Source organism: Andrographis paniculata, unplaced genomic scaffold (assembly GCF_009805555.1).
Source record: "Andrographis paniculata isolate CXL003 unplaced genomic scaffold, ASM980555v1 Contig34END, whole genome shotgun sequence".
In the NCBI taxonomy this organism is placed as follows: domain Eukaryota; kingdom Viridiplantae; phylum Streptophyta; class Magnoliopsida; order Lamiales; family Acanthaceae; genus Andrographis; species Andrographis paniculata.
In genome coordinates, this window is record NW_026137567.1 from 101,833 (window position 1) to 123,169 (window position 21,337).

A 21,337-nucleotide genomic window follows, 5' to 3' on the forward strand; every position below is an offset into this window, starting at 1 on the left:
AAACGTTTTAATGCACTTGTTACAAACCAAAGTAGTACATTAAACAAATCTTTATGCAATTGGACAACCTTTGATACGCATTAAAACCGTTTTTTATTCAGTTCATAGAATGCCAAGCTAAGAATTTTGCAAAAACTCACATCTCATTTACTTCAAAACATTTTAATGCACTTTTATAACACCTTACATATAATATAACTCCAAAACTTTTTAATGCACTTGTAAAAACCAAAGTACAACATCAAATAATTTTTTATGCAATTGGACAAATTTTTATACATTTTAAAACTGTGTCCTATTCAGTTCACAAAATGCCAACCGAAATAGTCTGCAATGCCTACATCTCAAATAACTACAAAACATTTTGATGCACTTGTACAAACCAAAGTACGATGTTATAAAAAACTTATACAATGGGAAAACCTTTGATAGACATTAAAACCATGTCTTATTCAGTACATAAAGTTCAAAGCCAAACACACTACAACACCTGACATCTCAAATAACTTCAAAACTTTTTAATGAACGTTTTCGAAACAGTGTACAACATTAATCAAATTTTTATGCAATTGGACAACCTTCGATACACATTCAAAACGTGTCTTATTCAGTTCACGAAATGCTAGCTTAAATAGTCTGCAATGCCTAACATCTCAAATAACTCCAAAATGTTTTAATGCACTTGTACAAACCAAAGTGCAATATTAAAAACTTTTTTATGCAATTGGATAATCTTTAATACGCATTGAAACCTTGTTCTATTTAGTTTAAAAAATTCCAAACTAAACAGTCTCCAACAGCTGACATCTCAAATAGCTTTAAAGTTTTTTAATGCACTTCTACAAACCAAAATACAACATTAAACAATTTTTTATGCAATTGGACAATCTTCGATAGGGATTATAACCTAGTCTAATTAAGTTCACAATATGCCAAGGTGAACAGTTTGCAACACATCAATTTCAAATAACTCAAAAAATTTTTAATGCACTTAGACAAACCAAAGTACAGCATTATACAATTTTTTTTGCAATTGGACAACCTTCGATAGGCATTTAAACCATTTCTTGTTCAGTTCACAAAATGCCCGTGTCCAACAACTAATATCTCAAATAACTCCAAAACTTTTTAATGCACTTGTACAAACAAAAGTACAACATCAAATAATTTTTTATGCAATTGGACAAATTTTCATACATTTTAAAACCGTGTCCTCTTCAGTTCACAAAATGCCAACCGAAATAGTCTGCAATGCCTACATCTCAAATAACTTCAAAACGTTTTGATGCACTTGAACAAACCAAAGTACGACATTAAAAAAATTTATGCAATGGGAAAACCTTTGATAGGCATTAAAACCATGTCTTATTCAGTACACAAAGTGCGAAGCTAAACACTCTGCAACGCCTGACATCTCAAATAACTTCAAAACTTTTAATGCAAGTTTTCGAAACAATGTACAACATTAATCAAATTTTTATGCAATTGGACAACCTTCGATACACATTCAAATCGTGTCTTATTCAGTTCATGAAATGCTAGCCTAAATAGTCTGCAACACCTGACATCTCAAATAACTCCAAAACGTTTTAATGCACTTGTACAAATCAAAGTGCAATATTAAAAACTTTTTTATGCAATTGGATAATCTTTAATACGCATTAAAATTGTGTTCTATTCAGTTCACAAAATTCCAAACTAAACAGTCTCCAACAGCTGACGTCTCAAATAGCTTCAAAGTTTTTAAATGCACTTGTACAAACCAAAATACAACATTAAACAATTTTTTATGCAATTGGACAACCTTCGATAGGCATTATAACTGTGTCTAATTCAATTCACAAAATGCCAAGCTAAATAGTTTGCAACACATAACATCTCAAATAACTCAAAAAACTTTTTAATGCACTTGTACAAACCAAAGTATTACATTAAACAAATACGCAATTGAATAACCTTCGATAGGCATTTAAACCATTTCTTGTTCAGTTCACAAGATGCCAAGCTAAACCGTGTCCAACAACTGCCATCTCAAATGACTCCAAAACTTTTTAATCCACTTGTACAAACCAAAGTACAACATCAAATAATTTTTTATGCAATTGGACAACTTTTCATATGTTTTAAAACCGTGTCCTATTCAGTTCACAAAATGCCAACCGAAATAGTCTGCAATACCTAAATCTCAAATAACTACAAAATATTTTGATGCACTTGTTCAAACCAAAGTACGACGTTAAACAAATTTTATACAATGGGAAAACCTTTGATGGGCATTAAACCCGTGTCATATTCAGTTTGCATAATGTGAAGCTAATCACTCTGCAATGCCTGACATCTCAAATTATATTAAAAGTTTTTAATGCATGTTTTCAAACAAATGTACAACATTAAACAAATTTTTATGAAATTGGAAAACCTTCAAACCGTGTCTTATTCAGTTCACGAAATGCCAACCGAAATAGTCTGCAACGCCTGATATCTAAAATAACTCCAAAATAATGCACTTGTTACAAACCAAAGTACAACATTAAACAAACTTTTATGCAATTGGACAACATTTGATACGTATTAAAACCATGTCTTATTCATTTCATAAAATGTCAAGCTAAACAGTCTGCAATGCTAGACATCTTAAATAACTCCAAAACCTTTTATTGCACTTTTACAAACCAAAGTACAAAATTAAACAATTTTGTATGCATTTGGACAACTTTTTATACGTATTAATACCATGTCCTATTAAGTTCACCAAAATGCCAAGCTAAACCGTCAATAGCACCTGGCATAAAAAATAACTCCAAAAATTTTTAATGCACTTGTACAATCCAAAGTACAACATTAAACACTTTTTTATGCCATTGAATAATCTTTAATACTCATTACAACCGTATCCTATAAAGTTAAAGAAATGCCAACCTAAATTATCGGTAACACCTAACATCTCAAATAACTCAAAAACATTTTAATGCACTTATACAAACCAAAGTACAACATTAAATAATTTTTTATGCAATTGGAAAACCTATGATATTCATTAAAACCATGTCTTATTGAATTGACAAAATGTCAACCTAAACCGTCTCCCAAAACTAACATCTCAAATAACTCCAAAACTTTTTAATGTATTTGTACAAACCAAAGTACAACAATAAACAATTTTAAAATGCAATTGGACAACTTTTGATACGTATTAAAACCGTGTCCTATTAAGTTCCCAAAATAGTCTGCAACGCCTAACATCTAAAATAACTCTGTTGATGTTGTTTTTAACAAATAATAAAAAGTAAAATCCAAAAATAAATTCAAAATTTGACTGCAATAATATATGGGATTGAAAATCCCTAGATACCGTACAAAATGCAAAAAATTTAAAGCAAACAGATACTGAAAAGAAAATAAAAGATGATCCCCCAAGCGAATTTCACTGAAATTGATGTTGATTGAAGATGCCCTTTGCCGGACCCGAATTGCTTGTTATATGCCCTCTAAGTCAGTTATCGGATCATGTGCACAATCGGTTGTAACCGACGAAAAAACCCCCTCGCGGTTGCAACTGCCTAAAGAACTGCTCTTCGGTTGCGTTCCATGCTACCAACAGACCAAACAAACTGTGGACAAACCGACCAGACAGACTACGGACAAACTAGTCAGCTAAACGAGCTACCGACTGGCCAACCGACCAACCGACCAACCGACCAAGTGGCTGACCAACCGACCAACCAAGCGACTGATCAACCGACCAACCAAGTGACTGATTAACCGAACAATCAAGCGACTGACCAACCGACCAACCAAGCGACCGACTCGCTTACCTTTTCCTTTAATGGATATTCGAAGGCCTACTTTCTTTTTTGGGTTTATCCGTGGACCCAAACGTTAAATCCAGTTATAGGCCCAATAAAAATCCTAGAATATTTTAATATATAACAATTTGCCTCCTCCGCCCGACTCCCTACCATCACTTCTCGATTACTGTGAGATGTGACGTTTTTAGGGAGTATGTTCATCATTGCGCTGTCCAATCACGGAGTTTTGCAAAAGCCCCACTTAAAAACCCCTCCACTTTCGTCTTCTTCCTTACGCCTTCTAATTTCCAAATACACTTTCTTCTCTCGCTAAACTCCCTTCTTCTCTTATCACTCGAGCTTCATCCTTTTGCGACCATGGCCAACCAGTATCCCATTTTTGCCTTTCGATGGCTCTGATCCAGAAATCCCTTTCGTTTCCTCCATTGTTTTTACCCCAACTCTTCGCCCCTACTGTACTACTTCAGACGATACTTCTCGCATGAGGAGCATCATTTCTTCAGTCACCCCCTTAGCCATCAACCATCCAGATTTCAAACCAGAACGTGTTAATGACCACATCAAAACTCATCTTACTGATCCAAAAGAAGCTTTCTGTTCCTGGTACTCCAGGTTGTCTCCCACTTTTGGCGAGCAGTGGAGACACCAGGGGATCGACAAGGCTATTTATCTTTCCACTCAACCCATGTACCTCCATGATAAAGTTCTTCTGGCCATGGCGGCCTTTTGGAATGCGCAACTGGGCATTTTCCTTCTCCCAACTGGTCCAATTAGCCCAACTTTGATTGATGTGGCTATGATCGCCCATCTCTCTGTTGTTGGTGACGATCCAGTGTTGGGCTCGCTGGATGGTCAGGAATTGGCACCCGACCATGAAGGCTGGTTTCTTGCCCACATGATGTGACCATCATGACGGAATTGGACCCAATCATAATTCCTCCTGGACCAATCACTAGGAGCCGAGCCCGTAAATTTCAATTGGCAATAACAAAGTGTGCCAAACTTCAAATGGATGCCACTGCTGAACTTTACAACGACGATCAAAATAAACCATGCATTCTTCTGGAAATTGGATCACAAGTCGCAAGGACCATAAGGCCAGGAGCACCTTACAAGGCATTGGACCTCCCCTAAATTACTATCCCTAATTGAACGGATCCCATTAATCAATATCCCCTGAATGAAGGAATTCCATAGATCAAGGGATTACCAATAATCATGGGATTGCCATGAATTATGGGTCAATAATACTAAATAAGGCTAATTATAATAACTATTCCCTATATGATTTTATTTCCTTTAAGAGTGTACTTTCTTGTTTTCAAATTTTCATGGTTCCTCTATAAAAGGACCCATGATTATCATTGTAACATTATTCATTCCACAAAGAGATTTTATAAATTGGTTTTTTTTCAAGAGCGATTCTTGTGCCTTTTTGAAGTGTAATCTTGAGTGATTCGGTTACAACTTCATATCCCCAAATCGAGTTGTTTCGAGTGATTTGAAACAAGTCGTGGCCTCTCGAATAGTACTGGAACTATTCTTGCCTTAGCTTGTATTGTCAGCTTGTTTAGAGGATTGTGATACGTGAGCTTGATCTCTCGTGTTGCCTTCCCGACTACCTCTCAATTCAAGAGAGTCCAGTTTATCTCCATTAATATAGATATATATATGTAGCCATCCATCCCTACTCTATCCAAATCTACAATATTCTTGTTACTTATTCTTGTGGAATTCGATCCGAACTGTTATCATTGGCAAGTTCGCATCATCTGTACCTCTGAGAAAGACTGGGGCTGGACCAATTTTGTCGTCCGACATCAAGGTACGGATGGTTCCCCAGCGACCGCCCTGGAGCACACCGCCTTCTTTCTGTTCTGGCTGTGCAGGTACGTGGTTTTCTTCTCCTGGTCAATTTTACATATATTTATTTGAAGTTTGAATTATCCTTGTACCCTTTACAGATACATAATTATATCCCCCTCCAAATCAGTTTTGACCTCGCAATTAGATCTGGCCATTCCTCTAGCCAGTGGCCGATTCTTTTCATTAGAAACCCTCTTTTTGGCCAATTTATAGGAGGGTTTATCTAGAGTCAGTGTCCACTTCCTGGACACTAAAAGGACAGACACGGCCGCCTCTGGCCCTTTTTGGTTCCTTGAGTTCTGGCTGCAGATTTATTTTCCAAAAGCCTTTTTCGGTCGGCTACCGGTATCTCCGAACCCTCAAAGGTCTCTAGGGTTAGCCCTTACCCAACTAACTCTGAACTACTCTACTCTCCATCCTTCCGACCCCGTAATTGCGGCCATTCTTTCGGACGACCGTAGTAACTCTAAATTTTTTGTTTATGAGACTTATGTACAGTACGCCACTGAGCTATTTTGGCCTTATTCGGATATAGATTACCCCCATCCATATCCAGATCCCTTACCTCATCTAAGCTACCCCCATTCCTGGGATTCCGCTCTCAAACCCCGATCTCTTTTTTCGAGTCCCAGATTTGATAAGAAAAATCACAAATATTTTTATACTCTTAATTATCAGCTGCAATTTTTGTCCCGACAGTTCGGCTGCTGTGAATGTCTGCCGGGTCCACTCACCTGATCACACTGTATGACCCAAAGTCCCGACGGGCGAATGATCCCTTCCTTAATTTTTCCTTATCTCTCCCAACTTTCTTCTTATCTCACCTCCAATTCTTACCTTCCTTTCCGCCGAAATCCCGAGTCGGTTGAAGCCTTTCCTTCCTGATGGTCAGCCACCTGGGCTGTGGTGGCCCCTCCTCCCGACCAGCTGTTGGGGAAACTCATCCACCATCCCGCCCTTGCCTTGGGCTCTCCACCCCTTGCAACCGTTCCCAGGAAGAGGTGGGTGGCTCCTGCTGAAGGCCCTAGTGCCCCGAAGAAAAAGAAAAGAGCCGCCCAAACCAAGGCCACCACAAAGCTGGCGTACGATCGGCAGGCGGTAAAGGACTATCTGGTGTCCTTACCTATGGACCCCGCCTGGTTGCCCGCCAATTTGCGCCGATACCTCAGTAAGGACTAACCTAATTCAGCCTTTTATTATTTTTTATCTTATGTGCTTCTGACAACCCTTGCCTCCAGAGTCGCTTCCCCTAGCTGCCAAACAACCAACCAACCAGCCTGCCAACCCACCAACCGACCTGTCTGCCGATCCACCAGCCGGCTTACCTACCGACCAACCAGTCGACTTGCCTGCTGAACAACCAACCGTAGCGGTAATTTCTAACATCCTCTACCCTCTATAAATTCTTAATACTAACCTTCCTTTCTTCTTTGAACACAGCCTACTCCCTCTTCACCTGCTGCGGTGGTCATTCCATAGCAGACCAATCCAACAAAAGAACTACCCATGATTTATTGGGAGGAGGACCCGACGTTGAGACAGGTCTCCTCTTCAATCTCCACCTCTTCCCGATCAAATGTGCTTCCGGTAAGTCTGAACTGACTACAAAAATTATGTTCTTTCCTTCTATAATTTAATCCATACTCTTTATCTTAGGAGCCTGCGGTGGTTGCTCCCATGGCCGAACCAGTCGCCACCGAACAACCACCCATTGGTGGCTCCCGAAGTGGTTCAGCCAGAACCAGAACCAGCCCATCCAGCTCCTGAACCAGTCCAAGCAAACCGCGAACTAGTCCAAAATCCCGAAATACTCCAAGATCCCGAACCAGTCCAATATCCCAAACCAGTCGAAGTCTCCTCCTCGGAGTTGGGCGATGCCTCCGTCAACCAGAACCGTGAAGTTGTGGTCAGCATTTCTTCCTTCTGTGGTTTCTCATTTTCTAATTCCAACCCTTCTTAACTTGACCTTTTATTCTTTCAGGGTTCGAAGCCAGGTTTCGTAGGTCCCCATTCTACGGCTGCCGAATCGGTCGCCAGGATAAGGATCTAACCTGGCCCTTACCCCTGGCCCCGGTTTTCTTAGCCCCTTCCGAGGCCACTGCCGTCCTCAATCAGGTAACTCCCACATTACTCCACCAACTTACCTTTGAGTTATATTTTTTATCACTCCAATTGGTTTTAACAGGCTACTCGTGAATCAACTTTCTCACAAGAGTGCCGTTGCTGGCGCCTGCCCGACTGGTGGTGATTCGCTGCGCCAACTTGTCATTCGCCAACTTGAGTTCTAAAGACCTTGAGTCTCTAGCTAAAGTGGCCATTGACATGCTGGTGCAGACTCCTGCCGAGTCTGCGGCAACCCCAATCCTCAGTCAGATGATGGAGAGGATCACCAAGCTTCAAGCCGACCTACCCCTGATCCGACCTCCAGCATCCGATGTTGCACCGTCTCAACCAACACCCGACACCGTGGCCATTGAGGCTTCCCTGTCAAGAGTGACAGAAGACCTCAATGAAGCCTCTACCCAGTTGAGTGAGCTCCAGAAGCGCGACACAATTTGGCCGCCGAGATTTCCCAGAATGTGAAGGAACTCGAAGGCCTTCAAAAAAAGCTGGAGACTCTAGACGGGTGCATTCAAGAGGAAGGTCGTCTGGTAACGGAACAATGCCAGACCCAAGCAAGCCTCCATGGCCAACTACAAGCAGGCATTCGGTCGGGTTCGTACAAGAACACCGGCAACGAAGGACGGCCCGGTCTGAGCAAAAATGAGCGGACCTATGAACCGCCCTTAGGAACTTTCTTTTGTAAATATAGACAATATCAAACCTTGTCTATATAAATTTTTTTACCTTAATTGTATACTGTTTTCCGATCACCGATCCATGAATTTGCACCACATAATTAAAAGTGAAATCATCTATTTAAATCAAACCTCAAAAGAGCAAATCACAGCAAACCTTCTATTCTTTCATCACATGGCTTCTCCCCGAATCTGTATTCTCTCCACCAACTGGAAAAGTTCCTTGCAACCATTCTTCGTAGGCAAACACCCATAGGCCATTATACTGAAGACCTAATACAGCTGATCAAACAACTTGATTTTAAATTCAAGTTTTCTGGCAAGGGTAGAAAAATCATGCATCGTACTATTCGCCTAATGGAACGTGTATCCACCGGCTATGAACTCCTCACCGACATTCTCACTCGTATATCAGACCTTGATCATCATAAGGATATGATAGACCATCATGTCATGGAAGTTCTCCCTGATCTTAATTGGAACAACATTTTCTGTCAGCAAAGATCAACACTTTCCAGATTGCGCATTCTTGTCGAGCGAGAACGTCATTCTCTACAAGATATGAAGGTTCATACAGAACAAGACCTTCAAGAAATGCAGGACCAATGGGATCGTTATCGTCCAGACCTCTTAGATCTCCTTGATGAGGAACCCGAAGTGGTTACTACCAATTGGGATGAAGATTCTGAACCAGAAGATGATCATGTTTGCATCACCTTTTCAGATGATGAATAAAACCCTTTTCCTGTGGGTTCAAACCCTCAAAGGGTTCTTCGATTTTTTCTTTAAAAAACAATTAACAACAGTGCTCTGAAAAGGCAGGAAAATACATTTTAGATACTTGGCGTTAATATTTTCATGTACCAATTTCCCTTCCTGATTCACAATAATAAAAGCTCCATTCCCGATCTTTCTGTGAATGATGAAAGGCCCCTCCCAATTTGGGGACCATTTACCCAACTGATCAACTTTCTTCTATGTGGGTAATATTGTTTTCTATACCAGATCTCCTTCTGAAAAAGTTCGAGGTGACACTTTCTTCCCATAATATCGTGCCCGTACTTCATTCTGTCGGATCATCTATTCCAAGGCTTCCATGCGTTCTGTATCCACCGTCTCCAGATGTTGCATCATACTTTGCTGATATTCCATCATGAGGTCCATACTAGTGTGAGCCACTCGGCTGGAAGTACAACATCCTGACCGAACGTGAGCTGATAAGGAGAAAATCCTGTGGATGAACTCTTACTGTTCCAGTGAGCCCATAAAGCTTGGGGCAACAACATATGCCACTTTCTGGGATTTTCTTCTATCATTTTCCGAATGATATTGACAATGATCTTGTTTGCTGCCTCAGCCTGCCCGTTGGCCTGTGGATAATAAGGTGATGAATGGTGAAGTTTCACGTGGAAACTTGCCAAAAATTCAACAAACTTCTCACCTGTGAACACCAGACCCTGGTCAGTGATGAGAGTATGCGGAATTATAAACTGATAAATGATATGATTGAGCACGAACTCAATCACTTCTTTTTGGGTCACATTCTTCAAAGGAACCGCTTCGAACCATTTGGTAAAATAATCTGTCGCCACCAAAAAAAATGAATGATGTTTTGATGAAGCAGGGTGGATCTTACCAATAACATCAAGTGCCCAAGCTTTAGAGGGCCATGGTTTAACCATCGCCTGTAATTCCACTGATGGCAGATGATTCAATGGGTCATGTCTCTGACATTCTGGCATCCCCTTGCAAATTTGATGCAATCCTCAAATATTTTTGGCTAGTAAAAACCCATGCGATGAATAGCCCATCTCATGTTAAGATCTGCTTGATGTACTCAACATATTCCACTATGAACCTCCTACATCACTTCCAAGGATTCCTTCGGTCCCAAACATCTCAGCAAAACCTCCTCTATGGTTCTCTTATATAATACTCACTCCACTAACTGGAAACGCAAAGCTTTTAACCGGACCCCCATAGGCGTTGATGAGTCTGGTGCTCACAGGTAAGCAATAATCTCAGTTCTCCAGTCTGCAGACGTATTAATATTTCCAATATCAATATGCCTGCATGCACATTGGGCCAGACTGTCTGCCTGCTAATTTTCTGCTCTTGGGATGTTTTCAACAGTTACTTCTACAATCTTAGACAGTAATGGTGCACTACCTCTCTGTATTGACGCAAATTAGGGTAATTGCATATGTACCACCTCAGAACTTGGTTAATGATCAACTATGAATCTCCGTAAATGACAACTGACTGAACATTCTTTGCCACCAACATCTCTAGCCCCAAAATCAATGCCTCATACTCAGCAGAATTGTGGGTCACTTCTTCCATCTGTAGCTACAGCATAATCTTTTGTGTGCCAGGCCCTTTCAAAATTACTCATACTCCTGATCTTCTGTTTGCCCGAGATCCATCGAAAAACATCCACCAGGGAATAATTCCTATATAAGGCACTAGTTCGTTATCCTCAGACTCACTTCTAGTAAATTCTACCAATAGGTCAGCCACCGCCTGACCCTTCATTGCTTTGAGTGGTCTGTATTTTAAAGAAAATGGGGCCAGTTTGATAGCCCACTTCATCAATCTCCCTTGCATAGTAGGTTGGTGCAAGAGCAACTTGACCAAGTCCACTTCGGAGACCACTTCAATTTCCCTTGGCAGGATATAATGCTCTAATCGGGTACAAGCGAACACTACAGAATAATACATTTTCTCTGGCATGGTATATTTTAACTCGGGCCCTATCAGGGTCTTACTTAAATAGTAAATAGCCCTCTTATTTCAATTATCCCATTCTTGGACCAAGATACTACTCATCACATCCAAACTATTCGATGCATATAATCTTAAAGGTCGGTTACCTTTTGGAGGAACCAATACAGGGGGTTCTGCTAACGCCTGTTTGATCGCTTCAAACGCTTCATGTTGCTCAGAACCCCAAATAAAATCGGCTGCTTCATTTTTTAACAGCTTGGTAATGGGTCTTAGTTTCCCTGCAGTATTTGATATAAATCTTCTCAAATAATTTACCTTTCCCAGGAAACTTTGAACCTCCTTGATGGTTCAAGGCGGCCGAATTACCCGAATTGCTTTGGCCTTGTTGGCATCCACTTATATTCCTTTTCATGAACCAAAAAACCCAAAAAATTCCCAGCTGATACCCCGAAGTACACTTAGTTGGATTCATCTTAAGGTTATACCTCTTCATCTGAGCAAAGGCATTCTCGAGGTCACCCAAGTGTGTGCTGAAGTCGGCCGATTTTACTCTCACGTCATCAATATACACCTTCATTGACTGCCCAATAAGATCATGAAAAATGGTATCCATAGCTTGCTAATATGTAGGCCCTGCGTTTTTCAATCCGAAAGGCATTACCGTCCATTCGTAAATTCCCAATGCCCCTGGGCATCTGAACGCAGTCTTTGGAGTATCTTCTTCTGCCATAAATATATGGTTATATCCAACATATCCATCCATCAAACTTAAAATCTTATACCCGGCAGCCGAGTCAATCAACATGTCTACCACGGGCATGACATACTCGTCTTTAGGAGTTGCCAAATTAAAATCTCTGAAATCGATACATATCCTAATCTTCCCATTCTTTTTGGTTACAGGAACTATATTTGCCAGCCAATCCGCGTACCGACAAGGTCGGATGAAGCCTGCTTTCAATAACTTCTTGAACTCCTCTTTGATCTGAGGGAGCAGTTCAGGATTGATTCTCCTGGGTGGTTGCTTATATGGCATGAAACTATTTTTTATGGGCAACCGATGCTCAATCAACCTCCGCGCTAATCCAGGAATTTCTGAATAATCCCATGCCAAACATTCCATATTTCTCCGTATTAGCGTTATCATATGTTCCTGTTGTTCTTTGGATAAAAAGCTACTTATTCGAACCATTCTAGGTACCTAGTCGGTTCCTGTGTTGTATTCAATAAGAGGGTCTTGTGAAGACAAGGAAGATTCTGTTTTTTCCAGAAGGTCTGGCCAACAAAAACCTTCGCCTTCAGCGACACAATTATTCCTCCCCCCATAGCTACGCAATTTAACCATTATTTGGTTTAAGTAAAATTGTTTAATTAAAACATTACACGTATTTAATTGTTTAATAAAATTAAGATAAAAAATTTCAGAAGTTTGGCTAATATTAGAGCCACTAAATACGAATAATGTTTCTTCCACAGTTTTTCTTGATCAAACATGGTTGTTTTGGAGATAGGGGGGACGTACTCGAAATACAGCACCGACTCTTCCACACTTTCTGTAGCATCAAAGGGGTTTTGATTAGCATCCAACTTGTAGACCTGATCCCCTTCCCAGAACATTATTTGCTGATGGAGTGACGAGGGAACGCATTTGGATGCGTGAATCCAGTCCCTTCCCAACAGCACTGAATAAGTAGTTTTCGCATCTACCACAAAGAATACTGTAAAGATTACCTTTTCCCCTACCTCAATAGGAGCAACCAACATGTCTTCTAGCTTAGTTGGTTGTCCAGTAAAGCTGGTCATTTCAATCTCTACCGGAGACAGATCTCCAATTTCTTTTCCAAGCCTTTTGAGGGTTCTTAGAGGCATGACATTGAAAATAGCTCCATTATTAATAAAAAATTTGTTAATCGGCTTTCCATAAATATGCGCACTTACGTATAACGACTTTAAATGAGGGATCGCTCCTTCGGGCAAAGGCGGGAAGATCATTGGTGGGGGTAATTCAGGCACTGAATTAGGACCCATTGCTATCTGTGCCCACTCTGGTTCTTCCATATAACCATCATTCAGGCTCGCCCATTCTTCCTCTTCGAATCGACGCATGTCAGTCATCCCGACCTGAAATGGCGCACCATCTGATCCTCCCATATTTCGAATCTCTCTACGTAATCCTTTCATCTCATCTTGAGAAAATGAACCAAAAATCACGTTGGGCGGTTCTTCCTCTCCTCCCACTATCATGGGATCAATATTAATTCATCTATAGATTGACAACAAAAACGCCGAGCCTTCTTAATTGGTCTCTCTTCCTCTCTCTGCCTGAGTAGATAGCCTTCCTGACTTTTTCGTTCGGGTGACATTTCTGATGGTTTCGGTCATCCCTTCCATGATTGTTTCCCGTGTCTAGCAGCATACCTACGTTTGGCATTACAAATTTTTGTTTGATTCATACCTGGAAACCACGGATCTATGTCAAACAGAAGTGGTTTCTAATTCCTATTCAATCCTTCATGCATCTGCCTAGGTTTGCGGGTCGGTTGATCACGAACCACTGCCTGATCCTTCACTTTCACTTCAAAAGTTCCATCCACCTTATCCCATTTTTCTGCAACCCAACCATCGCAAACTTTGAACTTGTCTTTTGATTCTTCTACTCTCTCCTTGGGCTTCTATTCCCTTCTCTTTGTGTCATCATCGTCTTCCATGCAACAATCCTGCGAAGGGCGAACAGAAATCATAGCAGTAGTTACCTTTGGAAAGGGTTGTTGCTCCACTCCCATTGTGACATATTTAGAGCGTCCGGCTTTAATAGCCCTTTGAATTTCTTTTCAAAAATGCATGCACTGGCTGGTGTAGTGAGTAAAAGACTTATGCCATTTACAATATGGCCTCCTCTTTATTTCTTCTTTGGTTGCCAAACGTTGTCCTTTCAGAATTCAAATTTGCTTATCAGCCAGGAGAATGTCAAATATTTCATATTCTTTAGACGCGTCAAAGGTAGGTTGATCCTTTTCTTCCATCCCAGGAATCAGTTTCAAACTGGGACATACATATGGTTTCCCATGTACGATCTCTGCTGCCATCTCCTCTATATACCTGGCTTGATTGACATCTGACAGATAGACTTCCGTTTCCACGCTAGCCATTTGTTGCGCTTTATGTCGTCGGTAATTCTGATCCTTTTCCCTGAACAAAGACTCCAGACAACCAGCTTTAGCCACCAAACTGGCCAAATCTCCAATATCATGTGCTGTTAGAGCCTCCCATAGCCGTGAATGCATACTCCTTACCACTAAATTGGTCATCTCATTTTCTTCAATCATAGTTGGACAATGACCTTTCATCAGACAGATTTGTTCGATGAACTAGTACGCTGTTTCTTCTGGAAACTATTTGATTTCTAACAAATCCGTAAGTGATACCATCGGGAGAGGATTAAAGAATCTAGCATGAAATGCTACTTCCAAACCCTCCCAGGTTTGGATTTGTCCAGCCGGAAGGTTAGCAAACCAAGAAAATGTTGTTCTAGTTAGGGATAATACAAACAACTGTAACTTATAAAGAGGATTGTTACCGACTTCCCCTAGTTGAGCCGTGAAACGACCTACGTGCTCAATGGTTGATGAAGCGTCTTCTCCCGAGAAGGTGTGGAAATCTGGCGGCCTATAATTTCTTGGGAGAGGGTGTTCATTTATAACCCTCTCTGGAAAGGGCCTTTGGTATGTTGGCTTATCCACCGTTTGAGGATTCATGCCAAAATGCACTCGTAGCACTTGGCCAATATATTCTGGGTCCACCCTGGGTGGATTATGATCGAAAACCGGAATAGGATTGTGAACCTGTCCTCCCATCCTTTCGCCCCTCTCTAACATTGCTTGATCAATGCCCTGGCACCCAACGGGATTGTGTTTGGGAATGTCAGGGGAGTCTTCCCTCTATCCCCTCTAACAGCAGCACTTGGAATTGTGTTGTGTACGTAAGATGGCCCAGCAAAGTTCATCTGTAATCTGGATTGTGACGATGCTGGTGATGTTTGGGTGGGTTGTGGAGTCACCCTTGCCAACGTTTGATCCAACATATTTTGCATTAAATTCTGTTGCTCGCGCAACATTGCCTGCATAGCCTGTGTCTGCTGATTGTTCAACTTCTGGACATATGTCACCCAATCAGTGGGTGCTTGTGGGAATTCTCCCATATTAACCACGGAGGATAATGTTGTTTCTCCCGCCATGGTAGAGGAAACTTGAGACTGTGAACCGGCCATGTGGATCCTTCAATGATTCGGCCGGATCTTAGTCGTATGAAATTTTCATCTGACGTAGGATCAGTAATCTTGCCTGTCTCCCATTGTGGTCGCCAAATTGTTGATGTTGTTTTTAATCAACAATAAAAAGTAAAATTCAAAAATATATTCGAATTTGACTACAATAATATATGGGATTTAAAATCCCTAGATACCATACAAAATGCAAAAAAGTTAAAGCAAACAGATACTGAAAAGAAAATAAAAGATGATCCCCAAAGAGAATTCACTTAAATTGATGCTGATTGAAGATGCCCTTTGCCCGACGCAAATTGCTTATAATATGCCCTCTAAGTCAGTTATCAGATCGTATGCATAATCGGTTGTAACCGACAAAAAAACCCCCTTGCGGTTGCAACCGCCTGCAGAACTGCTCTTCGGTTACGTTCTATGCTACCAACCAACCAGACAAACTGTGGACAAACCGACTAGATAGACTGCGGACAAACTAGTCGGCTAAATGAGCTACCGACTGGCCAACCGACCGGAAGGGCTACCAACTGGACAGCCAACCAGGCAATCTACCGACCGACCGACCAACCGACCAAGTGGCTGACCAACCGACCAACCAAGCGACTGACCAACCAACCAATCAAGCGACTGACCAACCGACCAACCAAGCGACTAACTGGCTTACCTTTTCCTTTAATGGATATTCGAAGGCCTACTTTCTTTTTTGGGTTTATCCATGGGCCCAAACGTTAAAATCCAGTTATAGGCCCAATAAAAACCCTAGAATATTTTAATATATAAAAAACTCCAAAACTTTTTAATGCACTTGTACCAACCAAAGTACCACGTTAAGCAAATTTTATGCAATAGGACAACCATCGATACACATTAAAACTGTGTTCTATTCAGGTCACAAAATGCCAAGCTAAATCGTCTACAACAACTGAACATTGCAAATAAATCAAAAACTTTTTAATTCAGTTGTACAAAGCAAAGTACAACATTAAACACTTTTTTATGCAATTGGATAATCTTTAATACGCATTAAAACCGTGTTCAATTCAGTTCACAAAATGCAAAGCTACATAATCTCCAACATCTAACATCTCAAATAGCTCCAAAGCTTTTTAATGCACTTGGATAAACCCAAGTACAACATTAAACAAATTTTTATGTAATTGGACACACTTCGATAGACATTAAAACCGTGTCTAATTCAGTTCAAAAAATGCCAAGCTACACAGTCTGCAACACAAAACATCTCAAATAACTCCAAAACTTTTTAATGCACTTGTACAAACCAAAGTACAATATTAAACAATTTTTTATGCAATGAGAAAACATTTGATAAGCATTAAAACTGTGTCTTATTATGTTCACAAAATGTCATGCTAAACAGTCTGCAATGTCTGACATCTCAAATAACTTCAAAACTTTTTAATGCACTTTTTCAAACAAAACTACAACATTAAACATTTTTTTATGCAATTGGAAGTTTATACGCATTATAACAGTGTCTTATTCGGTTTGCAAACTGCCAAGCTAAACAGTCTGCAACACCTAACATCTCTAATAACTTCAAAACGTTTTAATGCACTTGTACAAACCAAAGTAGAACATTAAACACTTTTTTATGCAATTGGATAATATTTGATACGCATTAAAACCGTGTCCAATTCAGTTCACAAAATTCAAAGCTAAACAGTCTCCACACCTGAGATCTCAAATAGCTCCAAAGCTTTTTAATGCACTAGTATAAACAAAAGTACAACATTAAAAAAAAAAAAATTATGCTATTGGACAACCTTTAAAATGGATTAAAACCATGTCCTATTCAGTTCAGAAATTGCTAAGCTAGACAGTCTACAACACCTAACATCTTAAATAACTCCAAAACTTTTTAATGTACTTCTACAAACCAAAGTACAACATTAAACAAATTTTTATGCAATTAGATAACCTTCGATACGCGTTAAAACCGTGTCTTATTGAGTTTACAAAATTCTAAGCTAAACAATCTACAACACCTAACATCTTAAATAACTCCAAAATTTTTTAATTCTCTAAGCTAAACAGTCTGCAACACCTAAGATCTCAAATAACTCGCAAAAATTTTTATTTCTCTTGTACAAACCAAAGTACAAAATTAAATAAATTTTTATTCAATTGGACAATCGTTGATACGGATTAAAACCGTGTTTTATTGAGTTTACAAAATTCTAAGCTTAACAATCTACAACACCTAACATCTTAAATAACTCCAAAACTTTTTAATTCACTTGTACAAACAAAAGTACAACATTAAACAAATTTTTATGCAATTGGAAAATCTTTGATACGTATTAAAACCGTGTCTTATTTAATTCACAGAATGCCAAGCTAAACAGTCTACAATGCCTGACATCTCAAATAACTCCAAAACCTTTTAATGCACTTTTACAAAGCAAAGTAGAACATCAAACAAATTTTTATGCTATTGGACAACTTTTAAAACGTATTAAAACCGTGTCCTATTCAGTTTGCAAAATGCTAAGCTAAACAGTCTGCAACACCAAAGATCTCAAATAACTCGAAAATTTTTTAATTCTCTTGTACAAACCAAAGTACAAAATTAAACAAATTTTTATTCAATTGGACAATCTTTGATACGGATTAAAACCGTGTCCAATTCAGTTAACAAAATGCCAAGCTAAACAGTCTGCAACACATAACATCTCAAATAGCTCCAAAATTAATGCACTCTTACAAACAAAAGTACAACATTAAATAATTTTTTATGCAATTGGACAACCTTCGATACGCATTCAAACCGTGTCTTATTCAGTTAGCGAAAGGCCTACCAAAATACTCTGCAACGCCTGACATCTCAAATAACTCCAAAATACTTTAATGCACTTGTTACAAACCAAAGTACAACATTAAACAAATTTTTATTCTATTGGACAAACTTTGATACGGATTAAAACCGTGTCTTATTCAGTTCGTAGAATGCCAAACTAAACAGTCTGCAATGCCTGACATCTCAAATAACTCCAAATCCTTTTAATGCACTTTTACAAACCAAAGTACAACATTAAAAAATTTTTTATGCATTTGGACAATTTTGATACAATTAGTACCATGTCCTATTAAGTTCACTAAATGCCAAGCTAAACCGTCTCCAGCATCTGGCATCACAAATAACTCCAAAACTTTTTAATTCACTTGTACAAATCAAAGTAAAACATTAAACACTTTTTTAGGCATTGGATAATTTGTAATACTCATTCAAATCATATCCTATTAAGTTAACAAAATACCAGCCTAACTTTTCTGCAACACCTAACATCTCAAATAACTCCAAAACTTTTTAATATACTTGTACCAACCAAAGTAAAACGTTAAACAAATTTATGCAATAGGACAACCATTGGTACGCATTAAAACAATGTCAAATTCAGGTCACAATTGCCAAGCTAAATCGTCTACACCAACTAAGATCTCAAGTAAATCCAAAAATTTTTAATGCACTCGTACAAACCAAAGTACAACATTAAACACTTTTTTATGTAATTGGATAATCTTTACTACGCATTAAAACCGTGTTCTATTCAGTTCACAAAATGCCAAGCTAAATAGTCTCCAACACCTAACATTTACAATAGCTCCAAAGTTTTTTAATACACTTGTATAAACCAAAGTACCATATTAAACAAATTTTTATGCAATTTGACACCCTTCGATAGGCATTAAAACCGTGTCTAATTTTGTTCACAAAATGCCAAGCTAAACAATCTCCAACACCTGACATCTCAAATAGCTCCAAAGCTTCTTAATGCCCTTGTATAAACCAAAGTACAATATTAAACAAATTTTTCTGCAATTGGACAACCTTTTATAGGCATTAAAACTGTGTCTTATTTAGTTCACAAAATGTCAAGCTAAAATTCTCCAACACCGAACATCTCAAATAACTCCAAAACTTTTTAATGCACTTGTACAAACCAAAGTACAACCTTAAACAAATTTTTATGCAATTGGATGACATTCGATAAGCATTTAAACCATTTCTTGTTCAGTTCACAAAATGCCAAGCTAAACCATGTTCAACAACTAACATCTCAAATAACTCCAAAACTTTTTAATGCACTTGTACAAACCAAATTACAACATTAAATATTTTTTTATGCAATTAGAAAACTTTTCATACGTTTTAAAACCGTGTCCTATTTAGTTCACAAAATACCAACCGAAATAGTCTGCAACGCTTACATCTCAAATAACTCCAAAATGCTTTGATGCACTTGTACAAACCAAAGTACAACGTTAAAAAAAAATTATGCAATGGGAAAACGTTTGATATGCATTAAAACCGTGTCTTATTCAGTTCAAAAAGTGCGAAGCTAAACACTCTTCAACGCTTGACATCTCAAATAACATCAAAACTTTTTAATGCACGTTTTCAAAACAATGTACAACATTAAACAATTTTTTATGCAATTGGACAACCTTCGATACGCATTCAAACTGTGTCTTATTCAATTCACGAAATGCCAACCTAAATAGTTTGCAATGTCTGAAATCTCAAATAACTCCAAAATGTTTTAATGCACTTGTACAAACTAAAGTGCAACATTAAACACTTCTTTATGAAATTGGATAATGTTTAATACGCATTAAAACCATGTTCTATTCAGTTCACAAAATGCCAAACTAAACAGTCTCCAACACCTGACATCTCAAATAGCTTTAAAGCTTTTTAATGCACTTGTACAAACCAAAGTATGAGCTTAGATCTAACAAGGTTAGCAACCCGTACCTCTTTGATAGTGCATCAATTACAAAATTTCCTTTCCTTTCTTATAATGAATGGAGTAAGGAAATGTGTCCACAAATGCTACCCACCTTGCATACCGCTTGCTAAGCTTTTGTTGACTCTTTAAATGCTTTAATGATTCATGGTCGGTGTGAACAATGAATTCTTGTGATCACAAATAGTGCTGCCATGTTTGACGTGTACGAACCAACGAGTACAATTCTTGGTCATACGTCTAATAGTTGAGGGCAGCCCCACTCAACTTCTCGCTGAAGTATGCAATCGGCTTCTTTCCTTGCATCAAGACAACTCCAATCCCAATTTCTGAGGCATCACATTCCAATTCAAATGGTTTACTGAAATTTGGTAGAGCTAAAACATAAGCATTAGTAAGTGTTCTCTTAAGCAAATCAAACGATACTTGTTCAGGAACTCCCCAATCAAAATTTTTATCTTTCTTTGTAAGCTCAGTCAGTCATGCAGCAATGGAGCTAAAATCTCGCACAAAGCAGGGGTAAAAGCTTCCAAGTCCAAGGAAACAACGAAATTCCTTGATTGTTTTGGGTGTTGGTCAATCCTGAATAGCTTGTGCTTTAGCTTCATCCACACTTATCCCTTCAGCACCTACAACAAAACCAAAAAGAACATATTTTTTGACACAAAAGTCGCACTTCTTTGGGTTAGCATAAAGCTTTTCAGCTCTTAACACTTCCAAAACACTACGAATATGCTCTACATGTTCTTCCATTGATTTATTATATATGAGAATATCATCAATGTAAACCACATTAAATTTCCCTATGAAAGTACGTAATACATGATTCATTCACCACATAAACGTACTTAGAGCATTCGTAAGGCCAAAAGGCATGACTAACCACTCATATAAACCGAATTTAGTTTTAAATGCAGTTTTCCATTCATCACCTTCCCTCATCCTAATCTGATGATATCCACTTTTTAAATCAATTTTAAAAAGTACTTTGACCCATATAGTTCATCTAGCATATCATTAAATGAGGGATAGGGTGTCGATACTTTACCGTTATGGCATTTACGGCTCAAAAATCATTGTATATCCTCC

The 21,337-nt window shown here is 38.9% G+C and overlaps 1 protein-coding gene across 1 annotated transcript; it reads right to left on the reverse strand.

The window, feature by feature from the left end:
- Positions 1 to 10,708: 10,708 nt before the first annotated feature.
- Positions 10,709 to 12,392, reverse strand: LOC127248832 (uncharacterized). Its single transcript, XM_051271375.1, has 6 exons — positions 11,862 to 12,392; positions 11,686 to 11,780; positions 11,516 to 11,604; positions 11,347 to 11,436; positions 10,871 to 11,157; positions 10,709 to 10,822 (listed from the first exon to the last, which is right to left on the reverse strand). The coding sequence occupies exons 1-6, from the start codon at positions 12,390 to 12,392 to the stop codon at positions 10,709 to 10,711; spliced, it is 1,206 nt and encodes a 401-aa protein (XP_051127332.1).
- Positions 12,393 to 21,337: the final 8,945 nt, after the last annotated feature.

Bases quoted from the DNA above. Each gene is read 5' to 3' on its own strand.
- LOC127248832 (XM_051271375.1), bottom strand. From the start codon at position 12,392: ATGGTTCGAATAAGTAGCTTTTTATCCAAAGAACAACAGGAACATATG. The intron at 11,605-11,685 runs GTATAACCTTAA...GTTCATGAAAAG, and splicing joins GCCTTTGCTCAGATGAAGAG to GAATATAAGTGGATGCCAAC. The intron at 10,823-10,870 runs GTATGAGTAATT...ATTATGCTGTAG, and splicing joins GGGCAAACAGAAGATCAGGA to CTACAGATGGAAGAAGTGAC.